Raw genomic sequence first — 15,015 nt, 5'->3', positions numbered from 1 at the left:
TGGTTAACATCACATAAATAAATAAGTGATTTTATACTATCGACAATCATGTTGTTCTTTAACAATTTTGTGAGTGTAAGTCTCGTGTCAACGAAAAGACTGAATTTTAAGCTGGCCTTATTCAAAACTGTCAGGTAAATGAAGTCTATTCTTGGAACCCAAGTATCTCCTTTATGTGCCCTTCCCTGGCTTGTTGGTACCTTTCCTTTCCCTACGGAAACCTCTTAATCTCCTGTCTATTATCAAGATAAGCTCTGGAAATTATAATGTGGCATAAATGACTAGTAAGATTTATGTTTCAGGGCTATTTTCATTTTTCTAGGGAACCAATGTGAATAAAAATTCATGAAGTATTTAATGAAAATAGTGGAACGTTAACTAAGTGAATCAGCTTAAAATTTCGGAGGGCTGAGGGCTTTCCTAGTGGCCCAAAGACATACGGGTCTACAGCATGACTATAAGCTCTTTTAGGATAAGGACAATGTATTTCATTTATTTTATATCCTCTCAAAGAACTTCAAAAAAAAGTACTGGGGATGTAGGGGGTGTTCTATAAATACTTGGGGTAACTACACGGTGCAGCGGTCAGAGCACTGTATTTGAAATCAGGAAGATCAGAGTTCAAATCTGACATTTGATACTTAATAGCTATATGACCCTGGCCAAGTCACTTCACCTCCCTCAATCTCAGTTTCTTCCATGGTAAAATGGAGTTAATAACAGCACCTACCACATAAGATTGTTGGGAGGATAAACTGAGATAAGATTTATAAAATGTTCCACAAATCTTAAAGCATTAGATAAATGCCAGCTGTTATTGCTTGTAGAGATGATGCAGGAGGGTAATATCTTCAAGATTTTTATCAACTACTTGAAGAAATTTGCTATAAGTAATTTGTAATAATGTTAAGGATTAATCAGAACTAGTAGGAAATACCACATTCCTAATCTAAGGTGGGAGGTTGGCCTAGATAGTTATCCTACCCCACTTAAAGTAAATGATGAGATGCTAAAACCCTAATACCTTGTCCAGGTGAGAGCACATCTTAGCTGTTCATTAGATATAAACAAGACCTAGATCTCTTTTGAATTAGTTAGCCACAGGCTTCAGATTATGTGTAATAATAATTTAAAAATAATCATAGCTGGTATTTATTATTACAATAAATTTATAATAATAAAAATAGTAATAGTATTTATACAATATCTATTATGTGTTAAGCATTATGCCAAATGGTTCACAAATATAGTTTTATTTGATTCTTACAACTTTGGGAGGTAGATGCTATAATTATTTCCATTTTACAGTTAAGTGTCACACAAGCCCAGTCACACAACTAGTAAGTTTTTGAGGTCACATTTGAACTCAGGTCTTCAAGGACTCTAGGCCAAGCACTCTATCTATTGCACCTACTATCTACTGCACTACCCATGTGGCCACATGCAAAAAGTCCGTGATCAATTTAAATGTCTTTGAAAGTCGTTTGATGAGTTAGAGTAGTGTGGACTGACAGGAAGTCTGAATGGATTGAGTCACACCTTATGGAGCTTGCATAAACAAGCTAGCAGGTTGGAATTGGGGATGCAAGAGGTAAGCACGGGCTGGGAAGAGAGCATCTCAGCCTCTTCTGCCCCATGGAAGACATCGTGAATCAGAGAGAGTCAAGGGTTTGAGGATTTGGATTTTTAAAATTGGAAACCTAGCAGAATTCCTGAGAGAGGACTGGCTAGAAGTAGTGTCTATATCAGGGAAGGAAGACAGATCAGACATGATGGGAACAGGCAGATTAAAAGTTCCAGCAGGAGTCCAGCAGAGAATTTTTACCACCTCAAAGACTTTAGCAAAAATATTTTCTGAAGCTGTAATTTGCCCCCTTTTGCCAAATGTTCTTTCTAAACTGGAACCCATTTCCCCCAAACTCTGCATGTACTAATTGGAAAATGTGTTATAGACTTTTGGAGACACCAATTGTTCTCACTTGATTACCTTAGAAAATATACCTTTTTGGGACAGCCAGGTGGTGCAGTAGATAGAACCCAGGGCCTGGAATCAGGAGGATCCGAGTTCAAATTCAGCCTCGCTAGCTGTGTGACTCAGGGCAAGTTACTTAACCTCTACTGCTTTCCAAAAAAGGAAAAAAAGAAAAAGAAAAAATATACCTTTCTAAAAAGCTAATAAAATTTGGCTGACTAATTTATATCAATCAATAATCATTGGGGGTGGGAGGTGGTTAAAGCATACCAGTGGGGACTCTCTTGGGCAATAACATCAGAAAGACACTTTCCAGACCCTTAGGGTCCACCAGAAACTTTAGCAGAGCAAGAAATATCCTGGTGCTCTGGAGATCATACCTATGCAGGTAAGGTTTGGGAGCATGAGCCCAGAACATGTGCCAGACTTAAATATTAAAGGGTTTCCCCAAATTTAACACAAATGAAAAAAAGATAAACTTAGCATTTAAGAACTAACCAATAGTTTATAGCATGTCCGGTCCTTATAATCCTGTGGACTTACCTGTCTAGCACCTCTGCTAGTCTCATCAGCTCAGCTGCATGATCCTCTGCCCTATAGACAAGGTCAAGGGCTCCTCTCTTAGACATCTGCATGACTAATTCATCCACATGGTGTCTGATCTTAGCACTCCACAAGAGCAGCTCATCACGATGAAGCTCTAACTTCTATATAGATAAATGAATATTTTTAATGTGCACATATGTATGCATAAATATCTATACAAGTATATTCTCATATGCACTTACCTCTGCAGCATTTTTGGCATCCTTTGCAAGTGCAGCAACAGCTGCTATGAGTCCTTTTCCTTTCCCAATTAACGTAGATGACAAATTTTGGTTTTCCAAAACATGCAGTTTTTTATCCTTTAAAAGAAATCAGCTGTTAACAAAAACTTCATAAAACCACCTTTTTCCTAGATGTGTTTACTTAATGCTACTATTTTGCATTTATATTTAATTATATTTAGAATTTTAATATATGTGTGTGTGTATTCATTTAAATCTGAGGGGTTTGGGTAGGTTAGGTCCTTTTATTCCCAAGCTCCATAACAAATTTTATTAATGGCATCTAACTGTTTCATAGGACATAAACAATAACACTCACATTCTATACTGGTGTACTAAACTCTAATTTTATATTTGAGCATAGTGAGAATACAAAGAGGTTTATTTTCAGATTCACTATGAACTTCTCAATGTAATTTTATAGTAGGTTTTCTCAGTTTTTAAAACAACTTGCTCATACTTACATTTAATTCTTCTAAATTAGTTGTGATAATAAGCAACAGACGGTTGGTCTCTTTGGTTTTGGCATCTGCTTCATTAACTAAAGCTTGTGCTTCCTGGAGCTTGTTGCTATACTCCAAAAAGTGGTTATTTGCTTTCTCTTTCAGTTCCTTCAGATCTCGCTGTGGTTTCTGATAATTCTTCTGAATTCGTGACAATAAATTCTTGGCAGCTCTGATAAATGAAAATGATACAAATGATCAGTGAATGGCTGCCTTAATAAGAAGGTAGTAGGAGTCTCTCCACGTGAACAATAAAGTCTAGAAATAAACCACAAAAATGTTATTGAGGTTTTCTTGATGTCAGGATGCAAAAGAGGTAGTTCTCTAAGAATGGGGAGGGTGATAACTTTGCTAATAATAATGACAGCTGATATTTATGTAGTTCTTTCAGGTTTTTAAAGAGCTTTTCAGATATCTTAATTACTGAGGGAGAAGATGATAGCCTAGAATGTCGTTCTTATTTGCATTTTAGTCTTGATAAGCAAAGTTGCCTTAAATTCAGTAAACAGTGATGAAGTTCGGGACTTCCATTCATTAACAATTTTTTAAAATAGCATCAGAAGAAATTGTCCCAATAAGTGTTTTTTAGGATACACACAAAAAATAAAAACTGCTCTAACTGTACTAAAACTATACTAATCCGATGGGGTGTAGAATCTGTAATTTTACATTTGAAAATAGAAATAACATGAACAAAGGAGAACATTTTTCAGATTCAATATGAAATTAGCTGTATGTTTACACAATATGACTTTCTGTAATCCACTGTGAATTTTATCCTATGAAACAAAATTTCAAGTTCCTTAAAATCACATAAAAATCATTTATATAGTATATCTGAACTATAGGAAAGCAAAAAAGTTTCTACTCCCTGAAAAAAAATCAACTCTTTATTTAAGTCACTTTGAACTTTCAGATAGAAAACATGATAAACTCTCTACATAGCAATCTCTCACAGTGGTAGAATATACCTTGTTAATAATGAATTTATGTAAAGCTTTAACATTTTCAAAGCACTTTACAAATATTATCTCATTTAATCCTTATAACAACCCTGTAAGGCAAGTATTGTTATTATCCCCATTTTATAGATAAGGAAACTGAGGCTGAGATGTTAGGTGACTTGCTCAGGGACAGAAGCGTCTGAGGCAGAATTTGAATTCAGGTCTTTCTGATTACAAATTCAGTACTCTCTGCATTGTGCCTCTTAGCTAAATATTTCAATCTAACGAGAGAGTCTTTAAAAAGTTTTAAAAGTTCTATTAAAAAGCTCCAAAGCATGAGGTTTTATAGGTGTCAGCTTACCTGGATCACATACAATGAAAACTTATTCTAACTCAGAGAGTTTGAAAATAATTACTCCACTTATTGTACATTTTAATGACTTTTAACTCTGACTGAAAAGATTAATTAGACAATATAACAACCAAGAAGCACTTGAAAAATTGTATAGGAAATAAGCATATTTCTTGCATCTGGCCTCAATACATCATCATTCATCATTAGCCTTATCCTGATGATCAATAGAATTCCCAGCTTTGTTACTTGTGATTTGTGTTACCTTGGGCAAGTCCCTGAGTCTCTCTGCCTAAACTAGATAACTTCAAAGGTGTTTTTGAGCTGTCACTCTAGGATTTTACACAATGCAGCAAGTGAGGACATATATTCATAGATGAGTTTTGTCAAACCCATAGTGTAATCATGTCATGTAACACAGGTCATGAGTACGTGGCACTGATCTTGATCTTCTTTTCTAAATTTCAGTTTGTTATCACAATACTAACAGCTCACATTTCTGTGAAGTTTACAAGTCACTTTACTTATATTACCCTATTCCCCCCCCATAAAACCACATGTGGTATTATTATCCCCATTTTGCAGATGGCTCAGAAAAGTTAAGTGACTTGTCATTGGTCACACAGCTAATAAATGAATAAATCCTGGAGGCAGGATCTATAGAATATTAAAATCAAAAGGGAGTGTGCATGCCATCAGGTCCAAACCTACCTGCACAAAAATCCTTTCTATAACATATTCTACACATGGTTTTCCAGGTTACTTGAAGATCAAGAGTGAAGAAGAACCATTGTCTCCCCAAGTAGACCATTCAACTCTTGAATAGTTAAAATTGTTAGGAAGCTTTCCCTGACATGGCCTAAATTTGCCCCTTTGCCACATCTATCCATCACTTTTTGTTCAGATACTTGGAGATAACTGTCATTGTCCTCTCTGTCCAATTAAAGTCAAGTCTTCTCCTCAAATTCTTTCAAATAATCCTAATCTGGTAAGATTTCTAGGTCATCCACCATCCTGGCTTTACTCCTCTGGAAACTCTCTAGCTTATCAATGTCCTTCCTAAAATGCCTTTTCTGCACGGCTCAGTTGGTCTGGTTATAAGGAGGATTATGTGTAGGGAGGGAGTAAAACACAGGAGTTGGACAGCAGGACCATGAAAAAGCAGCTGAAGTTTCTAGGGAACAGAGGAGGAAAGGGCAATACAGCTTCTTTCTCTGACTTTCCACTGTTTTCACTCAACCTGTTCTAAAATGAACTAGCTAAAAAGAGAGAATCAGTCAGAGTTTCCAGCCAGTAGGAAGTCAATTGAGGCTAGTAAAAGCACTGACCTCTAGGAGTTTATGCCCTGTTCTCAAAAATTTAGATCCAGAGGTTCATGAATCTTCAGTTAGGGACCAGTCTTATTGGATGTTTGAGATGAACAACATTTGGGAACTGACCAATACTGTCTGCATTCTTTTGCCCATTAGAGGAACAGTACCCTAAGGAGTTAAACTGTCTTCCTTAGTATTCCTGTGTTCAGAACAATTTATATGCCATCTGCGGACTGACACAGTCCAGGAAAGGTTGTGTGGCTGCAATATTTTATTATGCATTGTTACTGCAAATAAATTGTGTATTTTTATTGATTCTATGCCTAAAACAAAGTACCATCTGTGATAAAAACATGTTTGTTGGCTTTGAGGGCATCCATTTCCATTATGCTGAGGTCACATGATTGGGGCTCTATGAAATACAAGAAATTCATGGAGAAAATAGGGTTTTCTAAAAGCGAGGCCCCAGAGTGATTTTTATTCATCAAAAAAAATGAAATAGTGTCAGTACTAACACCAGAGAGGGAAGTAGAACTGAGGGGTTGAAGGTCGTTCATTCTTTGCAAATCATGAAAGGCACCACACTTCCTCAGCATATCTAAACATTTGGGTGGAAGCACATAACCAGCAGGGTGACCGTGAGAATCTCTAGCTGTAGAACTTTCCTGTCAAATAGGATGAGGACGGTGTCTAGTCCCTCTAGCTGTTAAACTTAGCTCTGAAAGAACTCAACATTCCATCTTTTGCCTCCATACCTTTTAGAAGCCCCCACCCAGAACACGTTCTTTCTTCACCTTTGGCCTCAAAAAAATTATTATCTTCCCTCAAGCTGCTACCTCTTCCTGAAGCCTGCCTGATCTCCTTCCCAGTTATTAACATTCTCTGCTTCCTCAAAATTACCTTATGATTACTTGTCTGTGGCAGTAGAGTGGTGAAGTAGAGAAAGAGATGAACGGGGAATCGGATGACTTGGGTAGAATTGTGTCTCTGTTACTTATTACCCATGAGACCACGTACAAATCATTGAGCCATTCTGGATCCTAGTTTTCTTATTTCTAAAGGGAGAGGTTTGGAAGAGATAACCTCTAACGTTTCATTTGCTCAAAAGTCATGATCTATGTTATATCCCTCAAGGAAAACATGAGCTACTTGAAGGTATGGACTATTTCATTTTTGTTTTTGTTTTTCTCTAATATTTAATTCAACTCAATTCAGTAAGTATTAAGTGCCTACTTTATGAAAGAACTTGTGTTTGGTTCTGGAGATAAAAGACCAAATAAAAACAGCTCCTACCCACAAAGTACATTCTACATTACACAATTCAGCATTCAGAGGAACCTCACTGGTCACATAATACAACCAACCATCCCTGGATAAGTACTCATCCAGACTCTGATGTAAGATTCAGTCATGGGGAACTCACTACCCTACAAGGCAGCCCATTCATTACAGGATAATTCAAATTATTTGGAATTGGAATGGCTAGGTTTTTTTTTAATGAGTAATGCAAAGCTATCTTCCTGTACTGGAAGTTAATTTACTGGAGTTTAATTCTGTCCTTCAGAACCAAGCAGAAGAAGGATAATGTTTCTTCCTTAGGACAACTTTTTAAAAATTTGAAGATGACAATTGTGTCCTTCCTAAGTCTTCTCTTCTCCAGGAAAACCATTAGAACTTCCTGAAATTGAGTGTTGGAAGGTGTGTTTTTGAGTCCTCCGGTTATCCTGGGTGACCCCTTCTGACGGCACTCCAGCTTGTCAATTTCTAAATCACAGGGTCTAGAACTAAAGAAACTATAGTGATCGCCTCCACACCACAGCTTTCTCCATTGAGGTTTCAATATAGTGAGGGTCAGCATAAGAAATTAATATAAATGGGAATTTTTCTAGAGTTTTGTGGAAGCTACTGACACACGAAGGCCAGCAGACAACACAGAAAAAGTATAGAAACTAAGAAATGCATAACGTATGACTTTCACCAAATACTTAACCCAAATTTAATTTTCAGTACCAAATAAGGTACCATAAACACCTCAAAAAAGAGAAAGAAAAAGAAAAAAAATCATACTTCTGCTCTGATATGAAAGGAAGACCAAAAAAATTTTACATGCATTTTTCAGATCATGGGGGCACTATGCCCCTAATAGCTGTGATGTGGAAGGTATAACTGTAGTATAGATATGAACCAGTGAAGGCAGCATCCTGTCAGACTATGATTTTCCTGACTCTGCACATTACATTTCCTTTAATGCCACCATAGTGGGGTTTTTTTTAGCCCCAACAAACAAATATGATTACTTGGATTCTAAATTACATTTGAGACTTACTTGAGCTCAGTAGTAGAATTTTGGTGTAATTGCATGAGATTCCTTTTATGTAATACTTCCAGCATGGATGCAATGTCCTCTTGTATATTTTGCAGAGTAGCATTGGGCAGCTGCTGATTGATGCTCCAAGTCTCATTTAGGGCAGCTGTTTCTTCAACAATGACTATAAAGGAAATGAATCGAGCTGTTAATAAGTCATTGACAACAGTATGGGAAGATCACTAGAACTACCTGTATTTCTGATCGCGCTATTTCTAGTAACCATATTCCTCATTCAAATATGTTTAGCTCACTTTTGCCCCCTAATGCCTCATTTTGATATAATACAATTCCTTGTATCTTTGTCCTGTACTCATTAATACAGAGAATTAAAATATTCCCAGAAGGGCAAAAAATAACATGATAGCTTAGATTTCTAAATTGAGAAGTGACTCAGAAAGTTTTAATATTTTGGCTAAATCACGGTGTCAAGTTTAAACAAAACAAAAAGTGACATTCTTAGTAGGATGTTATCAAAAATATGAATGAGGTTGGGAGTACAGCGAAATTTTTGTTTCTCACAGCTACTCTGAGATACAATAAAATACATTTTTCAAACCAGGCATATTCTCCAAAATTAAATATTATGCACACTACCTTTTACATTAGTCCTCAGTTTCTCAATAAATGTAGCTAAATCTTGACTCTTCTTCAGCATTCTTTCTGTGATGATATTTAAATGCTGGCTACTCTCTAATACCTGAGTGAGCTGATAAAAAAATAAAATCATGGTAAAAAATAATTGACAAACTTTCATTTAAAAAATGAAAATAACACCTTACATCTCTCACCCTACCAAATTCCACTATTTCTATTCGAGGCATTATCATCCTTCTCCCAGGTTTGTAACCTTGACATCATCCTCAACCCCTCAATTCTCCCTCACCCCACATATCCGTTTAGTTGCCAAATATTGCTATTTCAACCTCCACCATTTCTCTTGCATTTGACCAATTTATTTCTCTTCTTAAATAGTAAGGGGCCCCCATCATCTCTCAACTAGATTATTATAACAGCGTCCTAAATGGTCTCCCTGACTCAGTCCATCCCATACAATGCTATCAAAATATTTCTCCTTAAACACAGATACAATTATGTCATTTTACTCAGTCATCTCCAGTGGCTGCCTATTGCCTCTAGGACGAAATATAAACTCCTCTGTTTAACCTGTAATGCCTTTCATAATTACTCCCCCTTCTACACTCTGTAATACAACAAAACTGTCCTTCTATTTTTAACTCATACATCCCCTTTTTGTGCCTTTCCACTTCCTGTATGAAATCTTCCCTGATCCACCTAGGGGTTGGTATACTTCCTTACAAATAACTTAATTTTAACTCTTTAACTAATTAATTAACCAATGAATCAAAATATTTAACTAATTAATTTGACTAATTAATTAACTATTTAACTAATTTTAACTACACAATATTTATTCACTTTTTATTTATTCTGTATGCATTTCTATATGTAGCTGCTGACTTCCCCATTAGAGAATAAGCTCCTTGTGAAGAGGAATTATTTCATTCCTCGTATTTGTTCTCCTGGTGCCTAACATAGCACCTGCCACAGAATAAGCATTTGAAGTGCTAGGTAAAATGTTAGAGTCCTTTTCATACATTTTCTACTTTGATCCTCACCATAGCCCTATGAGGTCAATAGACAATGCAAAAATTATATTATCTCTATTTACAGAGAGGAAATTGAGGCTTAGAGTAAGAAAAATACCTTCCCCAGGCAAACAAGAACTACAATTCTTTTGTTGGAATGAACTTTAGAGAGCCCATTTTATAAATAAGCATACTGATACTGGAGAAGCTAGATAGCTGTAGGACCTCAAGTAGATTGCTGAACATGTCCGATCATGAATTTTGTCATATCTAAAATGAACGCATTCAACTGTAATAGATGGCATATATAGCACTTCAAGGTTTGCAAAGTACTTTACAAAATAGATTAACTCATTTGATCCTCAAAACAACTTTGGGAAGGCCAGAATCCATTTTACAGATGCATTTTATTGAAGCACAGAGAGGGTCACATAACTAGTAAGTGTCTAAGGTGGAATTTGAATTCAGGTCTCCCTGATTACAGATCTTTTAACCACTATATCCCCAAGCTGCCTAAATAATTTCTTAAGATCATTCCAATGGAAAATTCTAGGACTCTGTATAGGTGACTTACCCAATGTTATCCATCTAGTCTAACATGGCGAGAATAGCAAACCAAATCTTCTGAATCCTAGATCAGTACTATTTCTTATTACAAGAAAACTGCTTTACAAATTTTAAAATTCATTTCTTTAACACAGAGTTGAGAGAAACTTCCTCTAGAACAGAGATGTCAAAGCCCAAGCAGACATAAAAACTTGCACATAGGATTAAAATGTAATTTGGAAATATTTCACAAAATAAATAAAAATACAACATATATAAAATGTTAATTTGTAGTTTTCTAAGTATATATGTGGTCCACTGGGATCCATTTCTATTTGAGTTTGACACCACTGGTCTAGAAATGCTTCTCACATGACTATCTTCATGGAAGGAATAAAAGATTTCATGACTCACCTCTTTCTGCAAATTATCTGTGTCTTCTGAAATGCCTTCAAGTTGTTTTCTTGCCCTTTCCAGCAAAACTGCCATTTTATTACTTACTAATGACTCCTATAAGGGGCCAAGGAAACAAATTACAATTTTTCTATTAAAAGTTTCTAGTTCTCCAATAGATTTTAATTGGAGTCTTTTTTTTTAAATTACTGATTTTCTTTCATTACAGACACTCTTTTCCTAGAATTATATTAATGAAAGATTAGTTGAAGTCCTTTTTCTTTTAAACCTATACCAATTCCATTTTGTTAGTTTTAAATCATGATAACATAAGTCCATACTAATAGGTTCTTTCATCATAATTCATGTATCAGCTTGGGCAAAAGAAAACAATTGTATGGTGCTGAGACAAGATTCTCTTTCTTTGCCCATGCTTGGATCTCAGTCCAATCCTGGGTGGCAGTCCTGGGGTGAGGAGGAAAGCTGGTGTGGTGGAACTTGTAGTGGTGGTGAGGTGGGAATCCTCCTCTCGTTTCCAGGACAGAAAAGAGTGCTTGCGGTCACTCATAGAACAGAGCACAGGCCAGGAAAGGTATAAACACCTCTCCTTAGATCATACCACCTTGGAAGAACTGAAAACTTGCAGGTCCCCTGCTGCACAAAACCCCTGATGCTTGGGACAGTACACCCTCCACACTGGAAGCAGAGCCTACCTTAAAAAAGAGTTTATAACTCAAGTAATTGGCTGGATCATGAGCAAACAGAGGAAAAAAATTCAGACTACAAATTCTTACTTTGGTAACAAGGAAGATCAAAACATACTACCAGAAGAAGAAAAATATGAATTGGTCTCAGGCCATGAAAGAGTTCAAAAAGGATTTTGAAAATCAAGTAAGAGAAGTAGAGGAAAAACTAGGAAGAGAAATGAGAGTGATGCAATAAAATCATGAAAAATGAGCCAACAGCTTGCTAAAGGAGATCCAAAAGAATACTAAAGAAAATAACACCTTAAAAATAGACTAACCCAAATGGCAAAAGAGGTCCAAAAAGCCAATGAGGAGAAGAATGCCTTAAAAAGCAGAATTGGGCAAATGGAAAAGGAGGTCCAAAAGCTCACTGAGGAAAATAATTCTTTAAAAATTAAATTGGAGCAAATGGAAACTAATGACTATGAGAAATTGAGAAATTATTAAACAAAGCCAAAAGAATGAAAAAATAGAAGACAAAATGAAATATCTCATTGGGAAAACATCTGACCTGGAAAATAGATTCAGGAGAGATCATTTTTAAATTATTGGACTACCTGAAAGCCATGATAAAATAAAGAGCCTACACATCATCTTTCAAGAAATTATCAAGGAAAACTGCACTGATATTCTAGAACCAGAAGGTAAAATAGAAATTGAAAGAATCCACTGATCACCTCCTAAAAGAGATCCCCAAAGGAAAACTAAGAATATGATAGTCAAATTTCAGAGTTCCCAGGTCAAGGAGAAAATATTGCAAGCAGCCAGAAAGAAACAATTCAAGTATTGTGGAAACACAATCAGGATAATACAAGATTTAGCAGCTTCTACATTAAGAGACTGGAAGGCTTGGAATATAATATTCTGGAGGTCAAAGGAGCTAGGATTAAAACTAAGAATCACCTACTCAGCAAAACTGAGTGTAATCAATGAGTGGGAAAAATGACATTCAATGATGTAGAGCAATTTAATGCATTCTTAAGAAGTCAGAGCTAAATAGAAAAAGTGACTTTCAAATACAAGTCTCAAGAAAAGCATGAAAAGGTAAACAGGAAAGAGAAATCATCAGGGACTTATTAAAGTTAAACTATTTACATTCCTACATGAAAAGATGATATTTGTAACTCATGAGACCTTTCTCATTATTAGGATAGTTGGAGGTAATATATATTGACAGAGGGCACAGGGTGAATTGAATATGAAGGGATGACACCTAAAAAATAAAATTAAGGGGTGAGAGAGAAATGTACTGGGAGAAGGAGAAAGGGAGAGGTAGAATGGGGTAAATTATCTCACATAAAAGAGGCCAGAAAAAACTTTTACAGTGGAGGTGAAGAGGGGGGAGGTGAGAAGGAATGAGTCAATTGTACTCTCATCAGATTTGGCTTAAGGAGAGAGTAACATACACACCTAATTAGGTATGGAAATCTATCTTACGCTAAAGGAAATTAGGCGGAAAGGGGATAAGAGTGAGAGAGGTGACAGAAGATAGGGAAGATTGGGGGAGGGGGTAACCAGAAGTAAACACTTTTGAGGAGGGACAGGGACAAAGGAGAGAATAGAATAAACGGAGACTGAGATAGGATGGAAGGAAATATAGTCTTTCACAACATGACTATTACACAAGTGTTTTGCATGATTACATATGTATGGCCTATGTCAAATTGCTTGCCTTCTCAATGAGGGCAGGTGGAGAAGGAGGAGAGGAGACAATTTCTAACATAAAGTTTTAGAAACGAATTTTAGAAATTGTTTCTGCATGCAACTGTGAAATAAAATACACAAGCAAAGGCCAATCTATCTTACCCTACAGGAAAATAGAAGGGGAAGGAGATAAGGGGAGAAGGGAGTAGGAGGGAGAACAGATTGGGTGAAGGGTAATCAGAATGCAAGCTGTCATGGGGTAGGGAGAGGGGAGGGATGGGGAGAAAATCTGGAACTCAAAATCTTGTGGAAGTGAATGTTGAAAACTAAAAATAAATAAATAAATGGGGGGAAGACAGAAAAAAAGAAAACAAATCTATAAAAATGGACTTTCAAAATTAATTTTTTGAACACCCAGAAATATTTTTTAAAAAACAAAACTTATGTGAAAAAACTCATAAAACTGATAAGATACTAGTCAAGCATTTCTATATTTAACATTAAGTAAATTTTGGGTGAATTGAATAGACGAAAATACTTCAAATTATTGTATTGAAGTGGAATCTGCTCTCTTTCTTACAGATAATTTATCATCATTTCCATACCTTTAGTTAGATATGTTCAAACTAAGTCTCAAAATAAAAAAATTTTTAACTGAAAGCAAAAAAAAAAAATCATGCAACTCAGACATAAATATATCATATCTTATACAAATATAAATAAGTGCATATGCATATATCTATATGATATATCTCTACAGATATATAGATGTGTATATAAATCTATCTACATAAACATATAGATATATCTGCACACACATATGTATGTATGTATTAGTGTGCATATATAATTCTCAGTGTATCTGCTACACAAAGCACTGAAAATAATTCAAAGAAGAAAAATGATTCCAACTTAGTACTAATCATAATTCAATCCAAATATTTATCTGATTCACTAAACATTAAAGATTAAATTACATCAACCCTGTCCAATCAGCATGATATTTATAACACTAGAAGCTATGCTTCAAACTAAAGGAAAATCTAATTAGAATGGAGAGTCTAAGAATTATTTGTCCTGTATATGTCAGTGGGAGAAGTTTTTAGACATTTCTCAAAGTTTTTATTTACTTAGAATGTCTGGATTTATTTGGATATTTGTGAACATTTGCTCAACTTTCATTCTTTAGGTAATACTAGGCTATTTAAGCTAGATACATCACAAAAAGGCATGTTCCATAGCTGCTGTGAAGAGATAACTACATTCTTAACCACGAGCTGGGTTTCTTATGTAAGCTTATAGTTAAAATAACAGAATAGGATCATACATTTTGAGACCAAAGGACCTTAGAGACAATCTAGTTCAGATCTTTTATTTTATAGATAAGGAAACTGAGGTTCAGATAGATTAAATGACTTGCCCCAGGTCTCACAGAGGCATAATCAGGATTCAAACTCAGAATCTCTGACTCAAGATCCTTCTATTATTACTTCCCAAAATGGAATCTTCAGCCTCCGGAAAAAACTTCAGTATGAAAAATAAATTTAAAAAGACACATCTTTCTTCTTTCATATTGTAAAACCCTAGAAAACATGAAATCTGTCTAAGGTAGTTACTCTATAAAACAACAAACAAGCATCACGGGCCAGTGGACAATTTATTATTGAGTCATTTTCAATCATGTCTGACTCTTCATGACCCCATTTGGAGTTTTCTTGGCAAAGATACTGGAGTAATTTGCCATTTCCTTCTCCAACTCATTTTTACAAATGATGAAATTAAGGCAAACAGGGTTAAATG

At 35.6% G+C, this 15,015-nt stretch overlaps 1 protein-coding gene across 1 annotated transcript in view; it reads right to left on the bottom strand.

The window, feature by feature from the left end:
* LOC114053684 (laminin subunit alpha-1-like) overlaps nucleotides 1-15,015 on the bottom strand; it is a 195,071-nt gene that overhangs the window by 63,415 nt on the left and 116,641 nt on the right. The window contains exons 34-39 of the mRNA XM_027876800.1: nucleotides 10,847-10,942; nucleotides 8,874-8,985; nucleotides 8,238-8,400; nucleotides 3,264-3,474; nucleotides 2,761-2,877; nucleotides 2,516-2,679 (exon numbers count right to left, since the gene is read on the bottom strand). Of these exons, the coding sequence (XP_027732601.1) occupies nucleotides 2,516-2,679; nucleotides 2,761-2,877; nucleotides 3,264-3,474; nucleotides 8,238-8,400; nucleotides 8,874-8,985; nucleotides 10,847-10,942 (863 nt within the window). The remainder of the gene's footprint in view (nucleotides 1-2,515; nucleotides 2,680-2,760; nucleotides 2,878-3,263; nucleotides 3,475-8,237; nucleotides 8,401-8,873; nucleotides 8,986-10,846; nucleotides 10,943-15,015) is intronic.

Source organism: Vombatus ursinus, unplaced genomic scaffold (genome assembly GCF_900497805.2).
Source record: "Vombatus ursinus unplaced genomic scaffold, bare-nosed wombat genome assembly UNPS02014812.1, whole genome shotgun sequence".
Classification (NCBI taxonomy): domain Eukaryota; kingdom Metazoa; phylum Chordata; class Mammalia; order Diprotodontia; family Vombatidae; genus Vombatus; species Vombatus ursinus.
This window is presented reverse-complemented; position numbering and strand designations above follow the sequence as displayed.